At 37.0% G+C, this 21,495-nt stretch overlaps 1 protein-coding gene across 1 annotated transcript in view; it reads right to left on the minus strand.

Annotated features, from left to right (window-relative positions):
• Nucleotides 1–12,581: 12,581 nt before the first annotated feature.
• Nucleotides 12,582–21,495, minus strand: part of mmd (disintegrin and metalloproteinase domain-containing protein mind-meld) — a 997,749-nt gene continuing 988,835 nt past the window's right edge. The window contains exons 27-29 of the mRNA XM_071590726.1: nucleotides 18,639–19,404; nucleotides 16,238–16,567; nucleotides 12,582–15,508 (exon numbers count right to left, since the gene is read on the minus strand). Coding sequence (XP_071446827.1) covers nucleotides 14,926–15,508; nucleotides 16,238–16,567; nucleotides 18,639–19,404 — 1,679 coding nt within the window. The 3' untranslated portion in view covers nucleotides 12,582–14,925. The remainder of the gene's footprint in view (nucleotides 15,509–16,237; nucleotides 16,568–18,638; nucleotides 19,405–21,495) is intronic.

Raw genomic sequence — 21,495 nt, forward strand, 5'->3', positions numbered from 1 at the left:
GCCCCAAAGTAGGCATGGAAGATACTAGATTATCTTCAAAATTTAATCGATGCTCTTCATATTTCATTGCACCTCTCCATTCAGATTCAATTATCCAGTTTTAAGATTAAGAATTTGGACCTTGAGAAACTAAAGTGGAAAATAAAGGAGAGCAAAAGCGTTTGGAAGGATTGGAGATCATTAGCCTTCATGCCTGGCAACTTAATTGGCAGCAGCATTTGAAATAAAGATTAAATAAAAGTAAGCCGTGTATAAGTAAGTGTTTAAGGCCCTTTGGGTTTCATTGGTCTTTAAGGACCATTTCAAAGGGCCAATCAAAAGATTCTTCACTATGCACTTCACTATTGCAATAAAATCATTGGTGTTTGTTTTCTACTTTTCCAACTTGGATAATTTAACACATTAATTCACACTTCAATTTAAACAGCTGAAATTCCTATTTTCAACCACAGGCACCTACTTACCTTCTGTTCATTTGGTCTATCGGTTGCAGCAGGCTTCCGGCAGTTAAAAAATGAATGGCTGGCTGCCTTTTAAATATTTTTTTAATACATTTCATTACTCCACATATAGATAGAAGTCTTTATTTACATGTTTCATGTTAAAGATTTGATTACACCAAATAGGGATAAATCTATTATTCATAAAAACAGAAGAAACAAGCCATGACATGGAAAACCACTAAATACTTGGATGCTAGGCATCACTGTGATATAAACCACAAAAAATCACAGCAATCAACCCAAAGGTCTTTCTGGTTAGTGATGGTAGAGTTCACTCAATACTAAGCCCGATGGGATGTTAAATTTACACATCAGGGTAGGGCGGTCAGTGCCTTTCCCTGTGCCGGTCATTATTTCCCAGGAAGATCTGGTACCCAAAAAAACAACTTGGGTGGAGCTGAGGATGCCTTAGAGGCACGCCATCAAATCAAACCCGGGCCCTCCAGTCAGCAGTCCAGCACTACACTCCTGGCCTACCATGTCTCCCATTGATGTGTTCATTTGATGTCTTCCTTTACCATCATAGCAGGGCTAATTTTTGACTAATCATAAATATTGGAAGCAATCAGTTTATAAGCTGACTAACTCAGTGACTGTAAACAATACCTTATGCAATTATGGACAAAATCTTGCATTAAAACCTGTACATATTTGATAGCACTATTTCATTCAAAATTCTCCATGGACTGTTACAGACTGATTGATTAAATGTGCAATTTGTCAGTCAACTAGATCTTCCTGGGAATCCAGGGCTGGCTAAGGCAATGGAACTAGCCCTATCTTATTACTCTATCATTTGAATTTCACACATTGTACTAATAATATTTATTAATTTAAGGAGATGTCTCTTATCAAACCAGCCCTCAAGTGGAATTGCATTGTTAAGATTTCAGAGCAATGAGGCAGTTTCTCACACAGAAAGTAGAAATTATAGTCTGATAGGAAAGTAACAGTTTTCAAGACACTTCAGGTCCACATCACTTCAATTCATTACTGTCTATTATAATTTTCGGATATACATTTGAGAATTTCTTGTTGGTCAAACTTGGGGGGACTCAGGTTTGACATGGCACTAAGATTAACAGATAAAACAGAATTGCCACAGTTACTATCTTTGCTATTCATCAGGTAGCATAAATCTACCATTTCAATGACATTTATATCCTTCTGGAGGTATCACATGAGGAAGCAACCCAAGGTTCACACGAAATAATCTGTGATGCCCCTTGGCTGAAGCTCTTGCCACTGGACAGTTCATTTGAATGAAGTAATTTAAATTATCAATTACGAACTTTCATTAAGTGCATGTTCTCAAAGAGGAGGAAAAGAAATTTCCTTGAGCTTTTTAAACAGTGGGTATCAAGTTATAAACAATCATTGTATATTTGAATTTATTTAATGAATACTGATACCCACATCCTTCAAAAATTCACCACCATTGCCATTAATACTGCCCACATGCAACAAAATTGCTTGCTTTTACCACTGTTGTATTGTAACAATCAGAATTCAGAAGCAGCTGTATGGCAAGTCATAACCATAACATCACTATTACATAGGTTTAATGGCAATGAACTTCTAAATCAGACCTTGTTGAAGTTTAACTTTGATTACAAATAATTTTTTTAATTACTATAAATACCCTCTCGCCCAAGTAGGTCAACACTATTTCACTATTTTTTCATTGAAATTTTCATTTAATGGCTTACCTAGTAGAAAGTTACAAGTATTCAGGGGAGCAAGGTTGTCCAGAGAAATTATCTTCATGATTCCCAACAAGGACATTAGAAATTTAAATTCAAAACTTATCTGTCAAAAAGTCATCAAAATATAGCATGATCATATTCCTTGCAGTAATCCAATTGATGCAACCCTGAACACCACCAATCCATTGTCTATCACCAATGTTCTATCGATGAGTTGTGGTGATGAAGGGCTTAGAGAAGACAGGAAATGCAATAGAAGGGAGAAATTGAAGCAATGGAGGGAAATAGCTGGTAATAGAGAAGGCACCCTGCTAACTGCATCCCATTTGGTCCCTACAAAGTCCCGTGACAAGTCTTCCACATTCCCTTCAGCCTTATAAGAAAAATAACTTGGGTCATGCCCCTCAGCCCCTAAGCTACACAAATAAAACACTTAAGTGCTAAAATATTTAAGAACACTTTTGGAGGATATATGCAAGGTGATTATTGTTGGAAGTAACAAACTTTTCCCTCTTAGAATGACAAAAAAGTTGCAATCTGGATTGTTTTAATGGGCTTTATCAAATATTTTAAAACCTGATATTATTCAAAGCATTATGCTGATTGAAATCCAAATAGCTTATATGCCATTATCATTTTTAGGTTATTTCAGCTGGCAATCTCGCATAAAACCCTTCAATGCCCCATTTCGGGTAAAATTCCATTGGTCTATGAGAACCTGAGTATTAAGATCTATCAACATCTCTAGTTAGTGACTTAATGATCCCCTAAGGTAAGTAAGAATGAATAATTCTCTCAACTCAGATGAAGGATAGTAACTTTCATTACAGGTAAGTCTACATAAATGTAGGCCAGAGGAGTTATTTAATAGGGGTGAAATTTTAAAAGAAGTAAGCTTTAATTGATCATTGCTTTCAATGCAGCCAGGTAAGTTTCAGGAAACATCACTTGAAAGACAAAGCATCTTGTTCATTATAGATTACCTTTCAGTGAGATTCTGCAGCAGATGAACAGATTTTCTTGGACAATATGACAAAGCAAAACAAGATGATGACAAATATGCAAGTCCAGAGAAAAAAAGCAAAGATTTGATAGAAGGACGTGGAGGAAGGGGGCTGGGGCTGAAACAGAGGTAAGAAAATAGGTAACAGAAGGGTTTAAGGTATTGATTGCAGTGACAGAGGGTTAGGCAATAACTGGGATATTATGAATTAGTCATCCTGGGTTTACCAATACTTTAGTCTATCTGGTCTGAAAGCAGTTTTGCATTATTCCAAAGAATTTTATAATTAAAAACATCCCAGGAGGTATTTGGAGGGTGAAAGGTTAATGCAGCTGTCTTACATTGTCCATTCATACAGAACTCAACTGTTGCTTAAGATAACACAACAGAGACATTGAAAAAACAATTCTCCTTGTTGGTAATTGCATAATGTGTGGATAGCCTTTGCTTAACATGTAATTTGGAGAGGCAAAATTAAAGGCCATTGAGAGCTGATTCTAACTTCATTTCATCATAGAAGCCACAGAAATTGTACAAATAAGCTAAGATTTTCAATAGAGGATGCCCACCAACTCATGGAAGTGAAAATTCAAACGGCCAAGATTAAGGAAAACAGAGACACCACCTTAACATCATCAATATGGGTCCATTAAGTCCATTGAATTTAATTTATGCTCTTGATTATTTCAACCTTTTACTAAAAATAACTGACCCTAACCTTATTCCTTAGAACAAGTGCCCTAAGCATCCTTGAAATCACTGTAGATAAAGCATCCTAACCACGATCCCAATAGTCAACAAGGTTCGTTGTGTTTTTTGAAATAACTTAAAAGACAAAGACAGTAACACACCTGTGTTCCAACTTAAATTTATACCAAGGTTCAAAGGATACATTTCACAGAGTACATTTGTTGACTCACAATCAACCAGTTTAAGGGAATTATGAGATTGATTTGGAAAAGTTTTTCTTTGATTGAAAGATTCATTTGAAGAAGAAAATGGAAAACTCAATCAAAATTTGAATAATAAATTGAAATGTTTACAATGTATTGAAAAACAAATAGTCATCTTTGGTTTAAGACATGCCACTAACTAAATATAACACTCACCACTTCTTGTAGAAGCTCTGCAAAGATCTTGAAGTCAAATATATCCAAATTTTCACAGAAGGGATAAAATATATAAAGATTAAAAATAGCTTACGTCACACCTTGCAGTATGTATCTTGTTCTCTTCCCTGTCCCCTCTTCTGCCTCAGCAGACCTTATGTGGTTGAGCACACATCATAGTATGGCATCTTTCAGTTGAGAGCACACAAATGGTGACACCAAAGTTATGCTGATGATGAATAGGAGATGTTGCAGAAATCAAAAAACAGTTTCTCCTCAAGTGGAGTTCATTCTAGGGTTGGAGTAAGAGTTGAGGTCCATCAATCTTATTTCTAGATAGAAAGTAAATATTTAGAAAAGTACAACAATGGGAGGGGTGACAGCATGGGGGAGTTAGTGATTAAAAAAAGTATCATTCAACCACATGAACAGTTTGGGGGTCAAAGTAACGAAGAAAAAAATCCACAATAGTTTCAGAACTAGAAAAACTTGGCTAAAAAATCTCACTATTTATGGGTCTTTGTGGTGTAACTATTATTACTTCAACTTTTTCTGTACATGGTATCAGAACTGGATGGCAGATGTTAAATGAATTGGGTCAAGATAAAAATAAGACTATATTAAGTAAGAAAAGTAAGATTTTCAAATGCAGATTCATACCTATATGAAAGCAATTAACAATAAAAACTTTTAAATTTTGGAAGCAACTATATGCTGATTACATTGTTTGCTCGTAACACTATTTTCAATTACTATGAAATGCAACATTATTAAAATTCTTAAATTTTGATCTACTCATTGTCTATGATTTGTTCATTAAAATTAATTCCTAAAAATATTTCCCAAGATGACTACCAAATACTTACACAAGTACAATGAAGTACCGCATTTCTCCCAGCTATATTTTGTGTGTAAATCTGTATTTGTATTCCTGTAGTAGTAAGCACATTTGTTCAATGCACTCACAGGTTCCTGAAGATGGAACAGTATTGTGATACTACTTGGTGCATAGTAATAAAAGAGGGTGGAATGGTACAAAGCATGGCACAAGCTATCGCTCAATACTCACACTTGGGCTGACATAGTTCTGGTGAAAAAGAAGCTGCATAATTTGCACAAATAGGCACACTGGATGTGATACATCACAGACCTGATAGAAATATTTCATTTTAAGCCTAATTGATCATTTGAAGAAAAGCAAACATAAGGATCACAGAGTAGGTTCATCTCCATGTCCAGTATTTCAGGTAGAAGTTCATGAATCTTCTCATTTGTGCTTTGATAAGTGCCCTAGGATGCCAACGGGTAATGGGGGTGGGAGAGGACTATAGTTGACTAATTCTGGGACAGCCTGTACCATGTCAGCATTAGTCTACTGCAAGGGAAAGATGCCAGAGGTCACAATTTAATGCTCCATAATATGGATGGACTACTACATTATAGCTTATGGCACCAAAATATGGATCAGGATATCTTAGAAAAGTTATGCCACCACTTAGCTTCGCACCCAGGCCTTCAGCATGAAAATCCAATACACTGGCTGTGGCGCCAACCTGACCACCTTTGTTAAAGTCATGTTATTTGGGTATTTGCCAAGAATGCAAAAACACAATAAAAAATTGATGTTAGGTAACGATTGTTAAAGGCAACATTTTTTACAAGGTCATAATTACGTGGCATGTTTTAAGTGACACATACAGGTATACTATATATCGACTGTATATCCTGTATAACTCGACTATTAGTAATTATCTTCCCTCTAAACGAATTTTAACTTTAGTAAATGAAAATTGATACGAATGAGCAATATATCTGCCTGGATCTTTACTTGCCAATTACTGCTCTAAACATTTGATAAACTTATTACATTAATATTCCTAATAGATTGATGCGACGTGGTAGTATAGAAAACCGAAATTTTACTTACTTTTAAGTGGTCCCCGGAATAAAATTCTGGACGATATATTTTGAGAAATCTGAAATTAAAATAGGAATATTATGTGATATTCATAAATTGAGGAAAACGACACTATAGGACAAAAATTTGATTTGAATGTCCCGATTCACTGGATTCTAGAGTTTCACGCGGGCTAAGTGAGTTCATCACGAGCTGTATAATCATCGTCATCTTTCAAAAAATCCCTTCGGATAGATTACTAAAATATTAATCGACGGCGGGATTTGGTGTACCTCATTCAAGCCAACCTGGATTACGCGGAGCAGCGTCCAGTAATTCCATGTCCCCACCGGAGCGGCTCAATCTTCCCTCACTCCGACATTCCCTCCTCGTCCTCCCTCGGCAGGCACGAACAGAATGCTTCCAGATAACTCCATTCGCGCCCCGTTCGAGAGTAGGAAGGCTGCTAGGAACAGATGAAAGCAACGTGGGCAAAAAGCCGAGATGGAGAAATGCAGGGAATGAAGAGCTGGAAGATGCGGGCGTGTGAAGTGGCGTAGAGCGAGCAAGTGTAAAAGGAGGCTATGACGCCCGTCTGGGACAGGTAGGGGTTGAGAATGAGGAGGTTTAGGACGAGAGAGGGGTGGACGAGAATAAAAGAGGGGAAAGGTTCGTTCACTCTAGACGACCTGGCCGATGAGTGCATTGGAATGATACAATGAGTGGAGGAGGGGGGGATACGTTTGTTGGTGTGGAGCTCCTTTCACTTTGACCTATGTGGAAGGGTAAATAAGAGGAGGGGTGGGAGTGATTTCAATGAGCGCGGGTGCATTCGACCATGGCAAACACAGCGACTGAGTGTGGTTGAAGCCGAATCCCAATTTAGCAGGCTACCCTTCCAAACGGAGTAAGTTGGGGCTGCTGTACTTCAATTTGGCACTGGGCTTTTGGGGGACGGTGGTGTGGGCCATTTCATTAAGCCTCCTTATCGTGGACAAGGGTGGAGTGGCCCGTGCCGAGAGTATTTCCTACGAAGCGAGGTTATACAGACACGGGTGAGAATGTAGGAAGGATTTCTATCTCCTTTTCGAAGATAGTATACGCGAAGAAGGGAAAGGGCCCCTTTGAATTCGAATGAGGCTTTTATCCACTCTCAGTAGAAAGTACAAGCGATCACGGCAAATGAGTGCGAAGACTTAAGGAGACTCTCGGACCGCTGTAGGAGGGAATGGTGTTTTGGGTCAAGGGTAGTCTGGTGTGTAATCGCCCACCGCCGCACACCCAAGTGATTGCTCGCAGGGTTCTACGTTTATAAAACTAAAGGTGAAATTTAATTTCAGATAAAAGTAATTGAAAACAGCTCAAATGATAGCAGTGGAAAGCGCTTCCATCACACTTAAATGTGCTTTTTTATTTTGCTTTGGGGAAAGGTATGATGATTGCGCCGCTTAATATCTGAGGGGGATGAAAAGGGAGATGAATGTATCACAGACCATTACAGAGAAGGATATGGGGACAAAGAGAGCCGAATACATGTATAATCTTAAATAATTTAAGGCAAGCGAGTGTTGGCCATGTTATCGCGAGCAGACAACTCTTGGCTTTGCTCGTCGGTGACCTCTCGCAAAATACAAACTTCCTTCTTTGACATCAGAGCCGTCCAGGTTCAAGACGAGCCCAGTTGCTATTTCCGTGGTGATTCTAAATAGTCAAATTTTCGTCAAAATGCCAATAATATGCCGTACCTTTGGTATCTAGAACGTTTTGGCATGCCTTCTGTGATGGTGTTGTCTTTTCAGAGCTGAAGCAAAATGTTAAAAGTTTCCTCTAATGCCCGTCATCCCCCCCTTTGGGATTTGGGCCCAAATGAAATGCATCCCGTCGAGCGTTGGTGGTATTTTCGGGGTGTGTTCAAAGGTCAAACTATCCTAAAAACGCAAAACATCCGCCGTTTGCATGGAAGCCTCCCAGACCCTCCTCCCGTCGGCAACGGCAGTCCCATTCCTGGGTAAACCAATATTGTCGATGTTCGGAAACAATACCCACCACCCAGGGATACCTTAAATAGTCGCGTTTTCGTAATAATTGTAGTAACCGCACAATGTACCATCTGATCCATCCGAAGATGCCTCCCGTTGAGCGCTGTTGTCTTTTTTGGGGTTACCTCAAAAGGTCAAATTTTCCTGAAAATGACCCCTATTGGCATCGATGTCGTCCAGGCATGCCTTACGTCGAGTGCTCGAGCCATTTCGAGGTGACCCGCATTGGTCAAAATTTCCTAAAGATGCCAACACCCACCCGTAGGCAATGTAGTCGTCCAGGCTAAACCAAACGTGAACGAAAATGGTGAAAATTTTGTAAAAATCGCAACACCCCCCCTTTTGCTTCTGAGCTGTCGTCTTACCTTCGATCACTGATTCCATCTTCCGGGTGAGCCAAACTGGCCAATGTTTTGAAAAAATGGTCAAAGTAGTTGGGTCGTGTGGAGAATTGAGTTAGGCCAAAAAGCTTTTGCAAGGAGTGAATTGATGACAGGGACGTTGAGAAAGTATGTTAAGAAAAGGCTAGTCAAAACTTTGATATGGAACGTAGTTATGTACAGGAATGGAGGGAGGGAGGGGGGGGAGGGAGGAAGTTGGTTGAGGTTGAAGGGAGGGAGGTGGGGAGCACGAGGGATGAGGTTGAAGTGAAGGATGGAGGGAGGACTATGGAAGAGGGTGAAGGGAGGGAGGAAGGGAAGACAAGGGGTGAGGTCTAAGAGAATGAGAGTGTTCAGGTGAAAGCAGGGATTAATTTATTGGGAAGAGGGAGTATGTTAGAATTTGTTTGCAGTATATGATTAATTTCTTTTTTTCTTGTATTTCATATATAATTAGATTATGTGACAATACTGAGTGATATTTAAGAGGAATATGTTGTTAATTTATTTTTTAATGTGCTAACTGTACTGTTGCTCATTTATCAATGCACTTAAATATTTAGTTAATATGAGTCTAAATGTTTATTTTGTTAATGCAAGGAATGTTATGCTTCTGGCAATTGGAATGATGTAGTGACTATTGTATTGGGATTTTGTGGATGCATACCAGTCTTCATATATTGTTAATGACTGCACTGAATTCGCCATCGCCAAAGGCACACATATGGTGGCTGGCAGGAAGAATATCAGCAATCAGTGCTTTGCTCCAACTTCTGATTCACACACTGCATTCTGGCTGCAGCTATTAACATAAATATTCTAGGTTAAATGGGCCAATGTACAGCCAAGCTCCCTCAGACAACCTTCTGACCAGTGAACACAATGTTTGAAGTACCTGGATATTTGCTCTTTGGTAGTTAACAAGGTTTCTTGAGTGAATTAAATGGGCTCTTCCAAGAAAAAGGGGAATCCTGTCTTTGGGCTTGCTTTAGAGCCAGCATCATACTATGGATCAGTTCTGAAAGGTTTCCCGGTTTTCTCCAACAATAATTGTTCTTTTCTGATGGCTAAATTTGCCATCAGAAGGTACTCATGTTCCTACCTTTTGCCAATTGCAAGGTTTTAACAATAATAAGCTTTAGGTTGTGACACATTTTGATAAAAACCGAAGTTAAAAGATGGATTATGCATTTATTTACAAGGTTTAATTCTTCATGTACAAATTCACCAAGAAACAAATACACTCTTAATAACTTTCAGTAAACAGTCATATTTTGGTTCTTCCTTATTTCCACTATATTTGAAATACAAAGTGGTAAGCACAGTAGCTCAAACAAGATGGTTGAAAATTTTCTCTGTTGAATTTCCCTGTAGAGGAATAATGGAAAAAAATTACCCATTGCCAAGGGCGTGCATTACCATTTCAATTTAGCATATGCTAACCTTAATTTATTAACCACAATCAACTTGAGTGAGCTGTAATTTTGCATAAAATATTGCTATTCTGAAGCTAAACAAGGATATTTGAAGTGGTAACAATTTTATTAATATACACTAGAGATTAAGAAAGGTAATAAATATGTACCTGTGATAACCAACACTTGCATATTATTTCAAAACATTTGCCATATATTTGTATATATATTTATCCACACTAACAAAAATGCAGGTAATCTGCCCTTTGACAATGGTTGATTCTTCCAAATACTCTTCATTTCCCAGACAGTATTAATACACCTAAGTAAAATAAATACAAAATTATTATTTGAGAAGGAATTTTTTCTAATAACTTTCCAGTTACTTTTCATAACCCAGAGTCACAACACAAGCTGTCAATTCTTTTCAAAAGTTAACCTTGCCCAATTACTGGGTGGTGTCCTTCGAGGCAGTGAAGTTTTGAATATTTGTAATGTGCACAAGTGCACTTCTACAATCAAACTCATGCACTATATACTTGGAGATGAATAAAAAACCACTTCTAGCATAAACTAAGGGGGGAAGGTGACACAAATAATAACTTTTTGACCATCAGTCTCAAAATTTCCCTCTTGAACTGTAGCCCAAACGTGCACCATCAAATGTACCAGATTCTTCTGGCTCTCAACTGATCTTGTCTTCCTGTGATCTTAAGAGCCGCAATTACTCCAATTCACACGGATGGAAATTCTTCCCTCAGAAGGAAAATGTTTCACTCTGAGGAAGTACTGTATATATGTTCATTGGATTCCAGACTTTCATCACATGCTTGCATGAGCAAATGTTTCATATATTTCTAAAGGTGCATGCTAAATTTGTTTAGTGTTCATGTAACAGGTAAATAAATTATGATTTGGCACACTTATGAACACATACCATTCAGAAACAACAGGTCTACACCAGTAAAATAATTCTAAATAAACATTAATGTGAACAAAATGCAGCATAATGCAAAATTATTGAGTCACTCCATTCGAACCACAAAAGTGACCTCCTAAAAAATGTTACTGCTTTGATTCCTGATTGTAAAAGATCATTTGTAATTGAGGCATAGTGAGTAAATTTATTAAACCACAACTTTGTTAAGATAAGTACCTAATTCAAAAGACATCTGAATAATTATGCCTCACCTGCGTCCACATTGCTGATAAGTAAATATCAAAATAAAATTTAAAGTATAATATAATGTATACATGAACATTGGTTCAAAAGTAATACATACCCAAAGGAATGCCACTAATTGGTACTTGTGCTACATAACAAGGCAAAATATATCTTATAAAGTCATTACAATGTATAACAGTGTATTTACACAAATCTAATAGTAAATCTGATGCCTTCAGGTTTGTTCATTTCATATAAATATCATTTTTTAATTTGATTATAATATTCTTGAGTGATAAAGGATTTTTTTGCCATGCCAGTCATGGCAAGTAACTTCAATTTGTTTCCAATAATGCTCAAAGATAACAATGCAATGCAACTAAATGCAGAGGTAGGCTCCCTGTTAACCAGTTATTATTACAAAAAACAAACTACATTTTGGGTGTAATTAAATTGTTTTGCACACTAGAGTGTTTTATTGTTTGTGTTTAGAATAATTGCTTGAATGTAATTTTCATGTTGCACTAGAATTATCCAACTAATGCATTATAAAATCTTTTTCTTCTATATTCTTAGCACTTAAAACAATGATGAGTAGAAAAAGGCAAAACCATTATCCTATAACAAGCAAAATAATTTCTAGAAAATCAAGTGAATCCAGGAGCTGATAAGTTGATGATGTATGATACATGAGATTCTTAGCTGGAATGATAAAAATATTAAAAGTCATTGCTAAAAAGGAAGTCATGATAAGCTTAGAAAATATTTATGATAAAATAAATATGTATGATATAGGAACTTAGAACTAATTAAATGACACTCCTGCTTGCCAATAGAATATTTATTTTCTAAAAGTAAATTATATTTGCTAGATTTGATGAGCTGTTTTCTTTGGCTTAAAAAAACATTTAATTTTTCAATTAAAACAAACGTGCGCTTTGAAGCATCAACATAAAGCACCGATGGCAAGAATTGATTAAATTTCATTATGGCAGTGAGATATATGATATGATATAAATGATGATAAACATAAAATGGAGAAAGTCGACATTCAATATATTAGTATGGCCAACATACGGCCATATGCAAAGTAAAGTATATATTTGTTTAAAGTAATATGTCACCTGCACCAGGCACTCCTGCAGGCATCAGATAACATTAAAATAGAGATAATGATCTGAAAATTTAATTGGATGCTAATAGATAAGCAAAAACCAATTTTTCTGATTCTTAAAGGCATAACTAATATATTTCACAACCCTCTGAAATGACAAATTATAATTTAAGTTTGAATTTCATTAAAGCTTCAATGATTTTATCATGGTGATGTGAGGGAACTGAGAATATTATGAGTGTTATAAAAGGTGAAAATCAAAGCTCAATGTGATGCTTTGAAAAGTGATGAGTATTAATGCCTATATATTAGCAGAGTTCAAATATACCTTTAACACTGTTGTTAAGTTAAGATCAGCAAAGATAACATAATAGCTTAATAAATGCAAATTAATGTCAATAAATGCCCATTAAACTTCATAAGATGTACAGTTTTTTGTCATAAAGATAAAAAACTAGGGTGTTTTCTATCCGTAATTCTTCTGTAACTAATAATACCATCCTATACCTTGAGCTCTACAAATCCTTGGGTAAAGAAATTGTTTTTTGATAAAACAACATTTTGATATTAATGCTAATTGTTGCAAAACAATGTAGTCTACACTTTATTTCTGCAACGATACCAGTACATGATTAAATTCTTCCAAGGCCATTTTCTTTTTGAGCCATTCTGTATCATGAAACACATTTTGTGGCGTTCAACAGCTCCATGTCTTTTTTGTGATACTCGTATCTGGCATTGCTGCAGATCTTCTCTTCAAAGGAATAACTACAGACAATATTAAACTTTAATGTCTTCTTTGCTTTCACCACAAAGTTCTAACAAATGAGCATCAAACGTTTCATGATGGCACCAAAAAATTCCACATTTTATAACATTTCACAATTTTTTAAAGTCTGAATGGGAAGTAAGTAATATTTCACAAGCCACTAATGTTTGTATAGATTGCTCAATGTCATTCTTGGCTCATATTTCCCATTAGGCCTTAAATCTAATACATTTAATGTCACTACAGAGGGAATACCTATCACTTGAAGATAGTAGAGCTTAAGAAGCAATGATTTCATGATTATTAAGTCAAGAAAACTTCAATTCCTCTCCAGTGCCTAAGCACATTAGACACAGAAAGAAAGGCTAATGAAATTTGGTTACAAAATAAAGGTTAACATATCATGTTGCTTGCCGTAAGCTTATGACAAACCATATTTCAATGAAAGTGTCTAAAATCTCAAATGGAAAATCCATGCAGTACAATATCTCAAACTAGAAATGGAAGGATTTTCAACTTCACAAAGGTTAAAAATAAACCACCTTCAGACAGCCCTGCAATTAGAATTAGAAGTTATTGTCAAAAAGTGGCAATACATGCTGGAGCCATTAAATTATACTTCATCCTTTGAATTATATAAAAATTAAGTCAAAAATAAGAAACAAGGTGCATGACAGCATTGAATCCAATGTGAAGTAGCAAATGGAATAAAAACACACAAAAAAATGTGCACCCTGAACAATAACTTGCAGTTTTAAGTGAGCAGGTTTCAAGGATAAGTGACACACACACATACATACACATATTCTTACACGCTCACACACATACTCTTCCTGTCTCTTAAACAAAGATATACACACACACACATATATAATTACCATATATGTATATATATTTATATTATATACACACACATACATACGCTCGGGGTTACACATATGATGCTATCATGACTAAAAACCTTTCTATCTTGGAACAATGATCTTCATCTAAAATTTTCATAGCATTTTGATGTGTACCCTAGCACGTGAGCTTCAAATGCACCTAACAAAACAAGGTGCATATCATACACTCATACATACCAGAATCATTTCTTCTTCACAAGTTGTGTCAAGTAATTATAATATTTATCTCTGTATTCAACATGTCTTTGAAAAAAAATACACTAGTTTTCATACAATGAACGAGCTTCATGCATCAATAACATTCAATTCCTCTTATAATACATCCATATTCTTCAAATTTTCATTTTGATCTAATTTACCTGTGGCAGTTTTCACAACATTTCACATTTTAATCAACAGGTCTTTCATTGGTGAAGTTACCAACAAAAAGTCCAAAATGACTTGTCAGTAAATTTTACTGTTGAATATTCACCAATTTATAGTTATGAAATTCTTCAATTTTTCATCCACACTTATTCCATCAACAGACATATCTTATCATATCCAATATATGATATATATGTGTGTGTGTGTATCAGTCTTCTTTTTTTAAATGCATTTACTAACTTTGGGTGGTTTCTGACAACTGCATGGATGTGAAGTCTTTCGTTATAAGTATATACATGCCTTAATACAGTTGAATATCTAAGAGGGATGTAACTTTTTGGCATGCCATATAATTCAGTTCATTCTTTCAAATGGTAATGCCAGAGTAGGAACAAGGGGGTGGGGGTAATGAGTTCCAATCAGCCGCTCTTGAGTGCCCTCCGTCTTTCCTCTCGTTGTGTCTAGAGTTCTTCACGGGAGGAATAGATGGAGGAGCCGAGGGAGCCACTCAAGCAAGTCGAGGATTCACTCAATTGGGGCGTGGAGCACCAGGATCAGTGTTTGTACTCGGGGTATCTAGCGGGGCAGACGAGGAGGGGGTCTTCGACGCCATCCCTGGAGGAGTCTCGTGAATCCTCACTGGCCGACCGTCGACGGGAGGGGAACGAGGACACCGAAGTGGATCCAGAAGCCGTGGATGGACCAGGGGAGGGCTCTGAGGGATGGGTGGGGAGGCTGCCCGATCCACGTGCCGCACTCTCATTCCCCACCCCATCCTCAAAGGACTCTGGCAGGGACTCCTCCGAAGGTGGGGATGGGAAGTACTCGCCCAGCAAAGGGGGCTGCTGCCTACCGATGTTCGTTGTTGCCGACGATGCTTCTGATTCAGTGGGCGCAGATGTATCCACGAGAACAGAAGCTCCAACGTCGGGGCGGCGAATCTGGTGGTGGTGATGGTGGTGGTGGTGGTGCTGGCGGGGCTGCCGCCTCACGGAGGAAGAGGATGAGGATGAGGTGGGGGGGGAGGAGGCCACAGCAGCAGCCCGCTCGTACGGGTAGTCTCGACTCTTAATTGTAACCGGGAGTGCCTCCTCGCTTGCTGACCGGACCAAGAGTTGGGCTTGGAGGAATTCGTCACTGAAATCCAGAGTTGCACATGCTCTACTACTTTCACACCATCATATTTTTCATAGAATTTTCTCCCTACTTTCGTTCTACACCTAAGTCTTAAGAACTTGGTTCCTTTTTATAACTCTCAAAATAAGCATATTTTTTTGTGCCAATGGCAAACTGTTCTGTGAGTACTTTTTACTGTCACATGAAAATGGTGTACAGTAGAGCGTCGATTATCTGAACTAAATTAGACACAAATCATCAATTTTTAGAAACACATTAAAGAGATAAGAGTAAAAAATAAAATTCACGATGAATTGTCTACTCACCTACAAATACCGCCGAGTTTCATAACTTTCTGCACAAACCAGGTGAACTTGATATATCTGGGTCGTCCATTTTCATGTGGAATTGTTGAACGCTCCTTTACCAATGTTACCAACTGCCAAACGAAATGTGACGATTTTTGTTTTTTTCAAAAAGCAAAGAGTTCTGAAAATTGATGCTCTACTGTATATGCATAATTTATAGAGATTTCAAAAGAGAGTGAAAAATGTGCAATGATCATATTTCATAAGCTGATGCAGAGATGCTATCAATCTTTTTGACAAATACAAAATGCAAGTCCTCTATTTCTACAGAGGAATATGGCTCAATTAGCATCAGGGCTGCATTTGAATAATGCCAAAGGTGAAATTCATCATCTTGTGAGCAATAATAGCAACCATGGACTACTGATTCTGACTCTCTCACCTCTCGCTATCTGGAGTTGCGAGGCTGAGGGCTCCTCCTCGATCATGGTCTGCTGTCTCGTATATTTCCTCCTCCTCCTCCTCCTCCTCTTCCTCCTCCTCCTCATCCTCATCATCCTCCTCATTGGCGTCATCGTGGCGTCGATGGTGGTGGGGTCTGTGGTGGTGATGATATGCTGAGTTTGACACGTGGTGTCCTCCTCCTGCTCCACGACGAAGGCTGCCACCTCCGCCTCCCCCTCCAGAGCCCCCTCCATCAGGGGGAGGGGGTGCGGCAGATGCTGGGTGGCGGTAACGACCGTAAACAAACCTAGGATCATCCTCTCCTCTCCTACAGACAAAAATAGGAGTACTAAATCATTGATAAGAATTCATCTTCAATCCCAGTATTAATATATTATAATGCACTGAATATTTTCTGAATGGAAAGACCTTTTTTCATTTAGAAATGCAGTCAAAATAAAGCAAAAAGTGCATTGGTACCTCAGTACCATGTAAATTTCCCCAAGTGAGATTCAGTCGAATGACTTTTGTGCTTTAGTAGTTGCCATGCTCAATGACCAATAGGTCCATGGAAATTTATCACAAATTATTGAAAATTTCATTTAATCATTGAAATTATGGTGTAAAAATTTACGCAGTGGTTTTTTAATGATGGATATCACAATGTGTTCACCAAGTTATGTTTGAGTATGTATCTTTTGTTCATTTAAGTTCTGCTTACAAGATAAATTGTTATAATTTTCTATTAATTTTGAATTCTAAACAAAAATTCCTTGATAATCAAAGTTAAAGGGAGAGCTAATGACAATTATTTGAAATAAAAAACATTAATCATTATCAAAGTCTGAGGTAAAATTTAAAAAAATATATAAAAAATTAATCTGACAAGCAAATCCAGTTACTCCTCATTTTTTAGTAATATTGGACATTTTTGAACAATTGATGACTCCATTTGTGTGGTCCTGCCATCATGCATACAAATTAATAATATGAAGTGAGCAGCACTTATGTAAACCACCAGAAATAATTATACATGCATTAACTTTCACTGTAATGAGCTTTCTTTCTCAGCTACCCATAGTTATGGGTAGTTGAGAAAAATATAATTCTGCATAAGATGTAATTATAATTCCTATACGGAGACTCTGTGATTCTATTTATGATATTTCCTGGCATTACTGACTTTTTCATTTCAAAGAATGCATAATTTCTCATTCAGTCATCAATGACTTCCTCTCCCCACCATACAAGAATAAGTCATAAAAACCTTCCGACCTCCACAAATCAAAAATTAAGACAACCTACTCCTCCCTCAGGAAAAAGTAAACTCAACGTCACTCTGCAACACAAATCCCTGACATCACCCTCAACACAATTTACTGTCTTATTGGGTGTTCAACTTCTTTCCTGTAAATATGTGATTTTTTGTTGTATGGGTTTTCATGGGATAAATTCCTAACACAATCCATTCCGAGTTTGGTTAAAAAATCAAGCTTTAGCTTCTATTACTTTAAAAGATTATATTTTGATGCATTTTGCATGAATGCATTTCATTTTACCAGCATTCAATAATAGCAAAGCTTTTAATGCATGTGACATCCTTTAAATGACTACCTCATAATTATTCATGAAAAATTGTTATTTAAAATAAATGGTGGTCTTCATTAAATTTTGTTATATGTCATTAACAGGTAATTAAAATCCATTTGTAAAAAAAATTACTGGCGAGTGGGTTGATTTTGGGTTCATTAGGTGGGTCAAAATATAGAGTTAACGTAAAGAATGATTTGCAATCAATTGATATGGACAGGTGCAACTGACCTACCAAGATAAAATTCAAATTTACTTTATCAATGAGTACCTTTAATTCCCCCAAAGGATTAATTTTAAGCATGTGAAATGTTTATTATTTTCAAAATTTTATTCACCCAATCAGTAGACGTTGATCAAATTCAACTGAAATCGGGATTGAAATCCAAATTATCATCATTCACAAATTTAGGATACACGAATTTTGGGTGAATTAAATCAGAATCTCTACTGGTAATGTCCTTTGATTCCACCTCACATTTGCCTCTGGACTTATGCCTCTCCAGAAATAAGATGGGTAATATACAAAATCCATACAATTAGGGAGTGTTTGTTTTGTGACCAAATCAACAGAAAAAAAAGATTATGTTGAATACTCGTGTTATCACTTATCATCATGGCAACACCCATCTTAAATATTTTTTATATGCTTAGAAAATGCATATTACTTTGAAATTCTAAATAAACAGTACTTGAAAATTAGAAGAAATTTCATGCTAATTACTCCCCATATAACAGTTGTAGCAATTGGAGTACTATATATTTCAAAATTGCATTTTTGAGACCCTCTGTGCATTAGTGCAACAAACCTCTGCGATTCTGGACATCCAGAAGATGAGTCCAGCCTGTAGTGCCTGTCAGCCTCCGTTTCAGACATACGTATGTCTTCGGAACCACTTGGGCTCATTCGCCTGGCGGCAGCCGTTGATGATGGAGAGTGGTGCTCCAGCTGCCGGATGAGATCTTCAAGGTTTCGAATGCGGATGGGGCCGCAGGGTGGGACCCCGACCCCTGCCGGGCCGCCCCCTGGCATCACGCCGCCCTGCGCGGCCGCCTCCTCCTCGGCGAGGGCGGCGGCGGCACCCATGTCCGCGCCACCTCCCCCCCGCCCCCCCAGCCTCTCGTCACTTGACTTGAGCAGTGGAGGGAACTCGGCCCCATAGTCTGAGTAGCATCCGGGCATCACGGCACTGCCACCCCCAGCCACGCCCGCGCCCATGTCGCACAGGGACTTGCGCAGCTCCTCTCCGAGGACACTCATGGCACTCCCTGAGGGCCCCCCGCTTCGATGCGAGGCAGCATTCCGCAGGGCCTCGAGGATGTCCTCATGGTAGCCATTGAGGCTCTTAAGGGTACGCTCCACCTCTGTGATGGGCCCTCCCCCACCCCCATCTGACTCCAAGTTGTTGTCAGACTGGGACATGACCTCCTGGTTGTCCGACTGAGAGTCCTCCGACCACTTCTCCTTGGCCTCCACGGTCCCATATGGGCCTGGCTTCTTCAGGATCCCCTTCTCCGGCAGCTTGGGCAGATTATTGGGTGGGAGATCGATGAATGAGACTGTTTCCTCCTCACCTGAAATGTGATCATTTTAAAATGCAATTTAATCAGTGGGCACTTTTAATTCTTAATTTCAATTAAGGAGAATGCTTTAATATGTAAATGTTTCGCTGCTGCAAAATTCCCTTGATGTTAAATCTCTCAATACTTTTTTTTTGTTAGAACTCTAAATAAGATTTTTACACCAAACTAGTGCTTAAATTTATTGCTTTCAAATTAAAAATGAAATGAGTGACTTCATTTTTATTGAGAAAAAATTTAAAATTGTTGATGCAAAATTTCATTTATTATTTTATGTAGTAAGTGGTAGTAATAAAAATCTTAACTATCATTATATCACTGTTAAATCCTACAAAAATCATTTAAGATGCAATTCTATGCTCCATGGGAATCAATTGCTTATGTTTAATAGTATGCTAAAGATTTAGTTGACCAAATTAAATAGGTTAGCATCACGTATTGTCAATATACATGATATCTAAGAAAAGGAGAGTATCAATGCTAAAAATTTACAATAAATTATAAAAATTCATTCATCTATAATAGCATTAGGGTGCAAATAATATGCCATCTTGAGTTAAAGATTAAAGTAATAATACAAAAATTAAAAAAAATTAATGAATATTTAATTCCTACTGTGGGCATAATATCATTCAGACATATTTCTACCTTCTTGATGAGAATATTAACAATAGTAGCAATGACTGAAGAATTAATTCACAACTAAAAGAAATAATGTAATTTTACAATTAATTTTCATCCTTTCATAATTTCCTTTCCTTTCTACAACCACAAAATTCTGTTATTTCAAGGTGAGCCAGAAGCTTAAATATAATGCTAGTTCAATGCACAAGTAAAATTTAGTTGACTCTTTCAATGTGACAATCAATGTTAATTTGAAAATATCAATTGCATAATGAAAACTTTTGAACACTGCAGTATAAACTAATATGGATTCAGTGACATAATAGAATAATATAATATAAGCAATGAGAGCATTTCTTCACCTTCTCACCATCAAATTATTCAGCAACACAAAATTAAAATATTTGTATTTTGAAAATTTCTTTTCTAACTTTTTTGAGATTTTAAATATCTCCCTAATTTGTAGGTTGGTTAAAGTTGGTCCAATTTTTTCTCAAATAATAGTTATACCATTCACTCAAGGATGGACAAAAGCGTTACATTTCATCAAATTTAAGAACTCCTGGGATTTTTACATAATAACCCGGATTCCTATGTTAAAGTACCTAATGCTGTAAATTCATTGCCCAGGTTTGAATAAAGTTAGGAAATGGTAAGAATATTTTGATTATAATAAAAATGGTAATAAATTTAACCAGATGTTTGTACATACTTGAAGAGATCATTTTTTATTAAAAAAATATCACAGAATGGTAAATGCAAATTTTTATTTTGGATTAGACTCTTATTGGCATGATTATTTTTAATTATTATGTTAACATAGTGCATGGAGCATGAGCAGACAAAGTCATGGTATGAATTACATATCAGATGATTTTTTTGGAAATTAGTCAAGTGGTACTCTTTGATTTTACTTATAGCCTATCTAATAACTATCATGAGCTTTTATTCATTGATTTTATAGTTTTAAGTGGAAATAGAGATGAAAGACCAAAGAGATAACAGGACCAAAAAGAGATGAAAATTTTGTAATTCCTATACAGAAAAATTCGAATGTCTTCTGTGTTGCTATTATTGCTTTGTAGAAGATGACCAAATTAGTTAGAATAGGGACATGGAATGGGAAATTAGAATGGAACATATCAAATTATAGAGGATGATTCTGAGGGCAGGGGAATTAGAGAATATTAAGCTAGCAATGAAGAGAGGAAATACAAATGTCTGTATGAGGTGAGAAGATGGGATAGCGGGGATTACTGGAGTGATAGTTATAGAGTAATATAAAGTGGAGGGGATGAGAGCTAATGAGGGGTAGCAATAATGTTGAATAAAAAAATAGGAAGAAGCATAGTTAATGAAAGGCAAGCAACAGATAGAATATTACTAGTAGAAGTAAAAGCTGAACCAACAAATTTGGTTATTGTTCAGGTATGCATGCCACCAAGCAATTATAGGGAGGAG

Source organism: Hetaerina americana, unplaced genomic scaffold (assembly GCF_022747635.1).
Source record: "Hetaerina americana unplaced genomic scaffold, ioHetAmer1.1.p SCAF_4, whole genome shotgun sequence".
NCBI classification, from domain to species: Eukaryota; Metazoa; Arthropoda; class Insecta; order Odonata; family Calopterygidae; genus Hetaerina; species Hetaerina americana.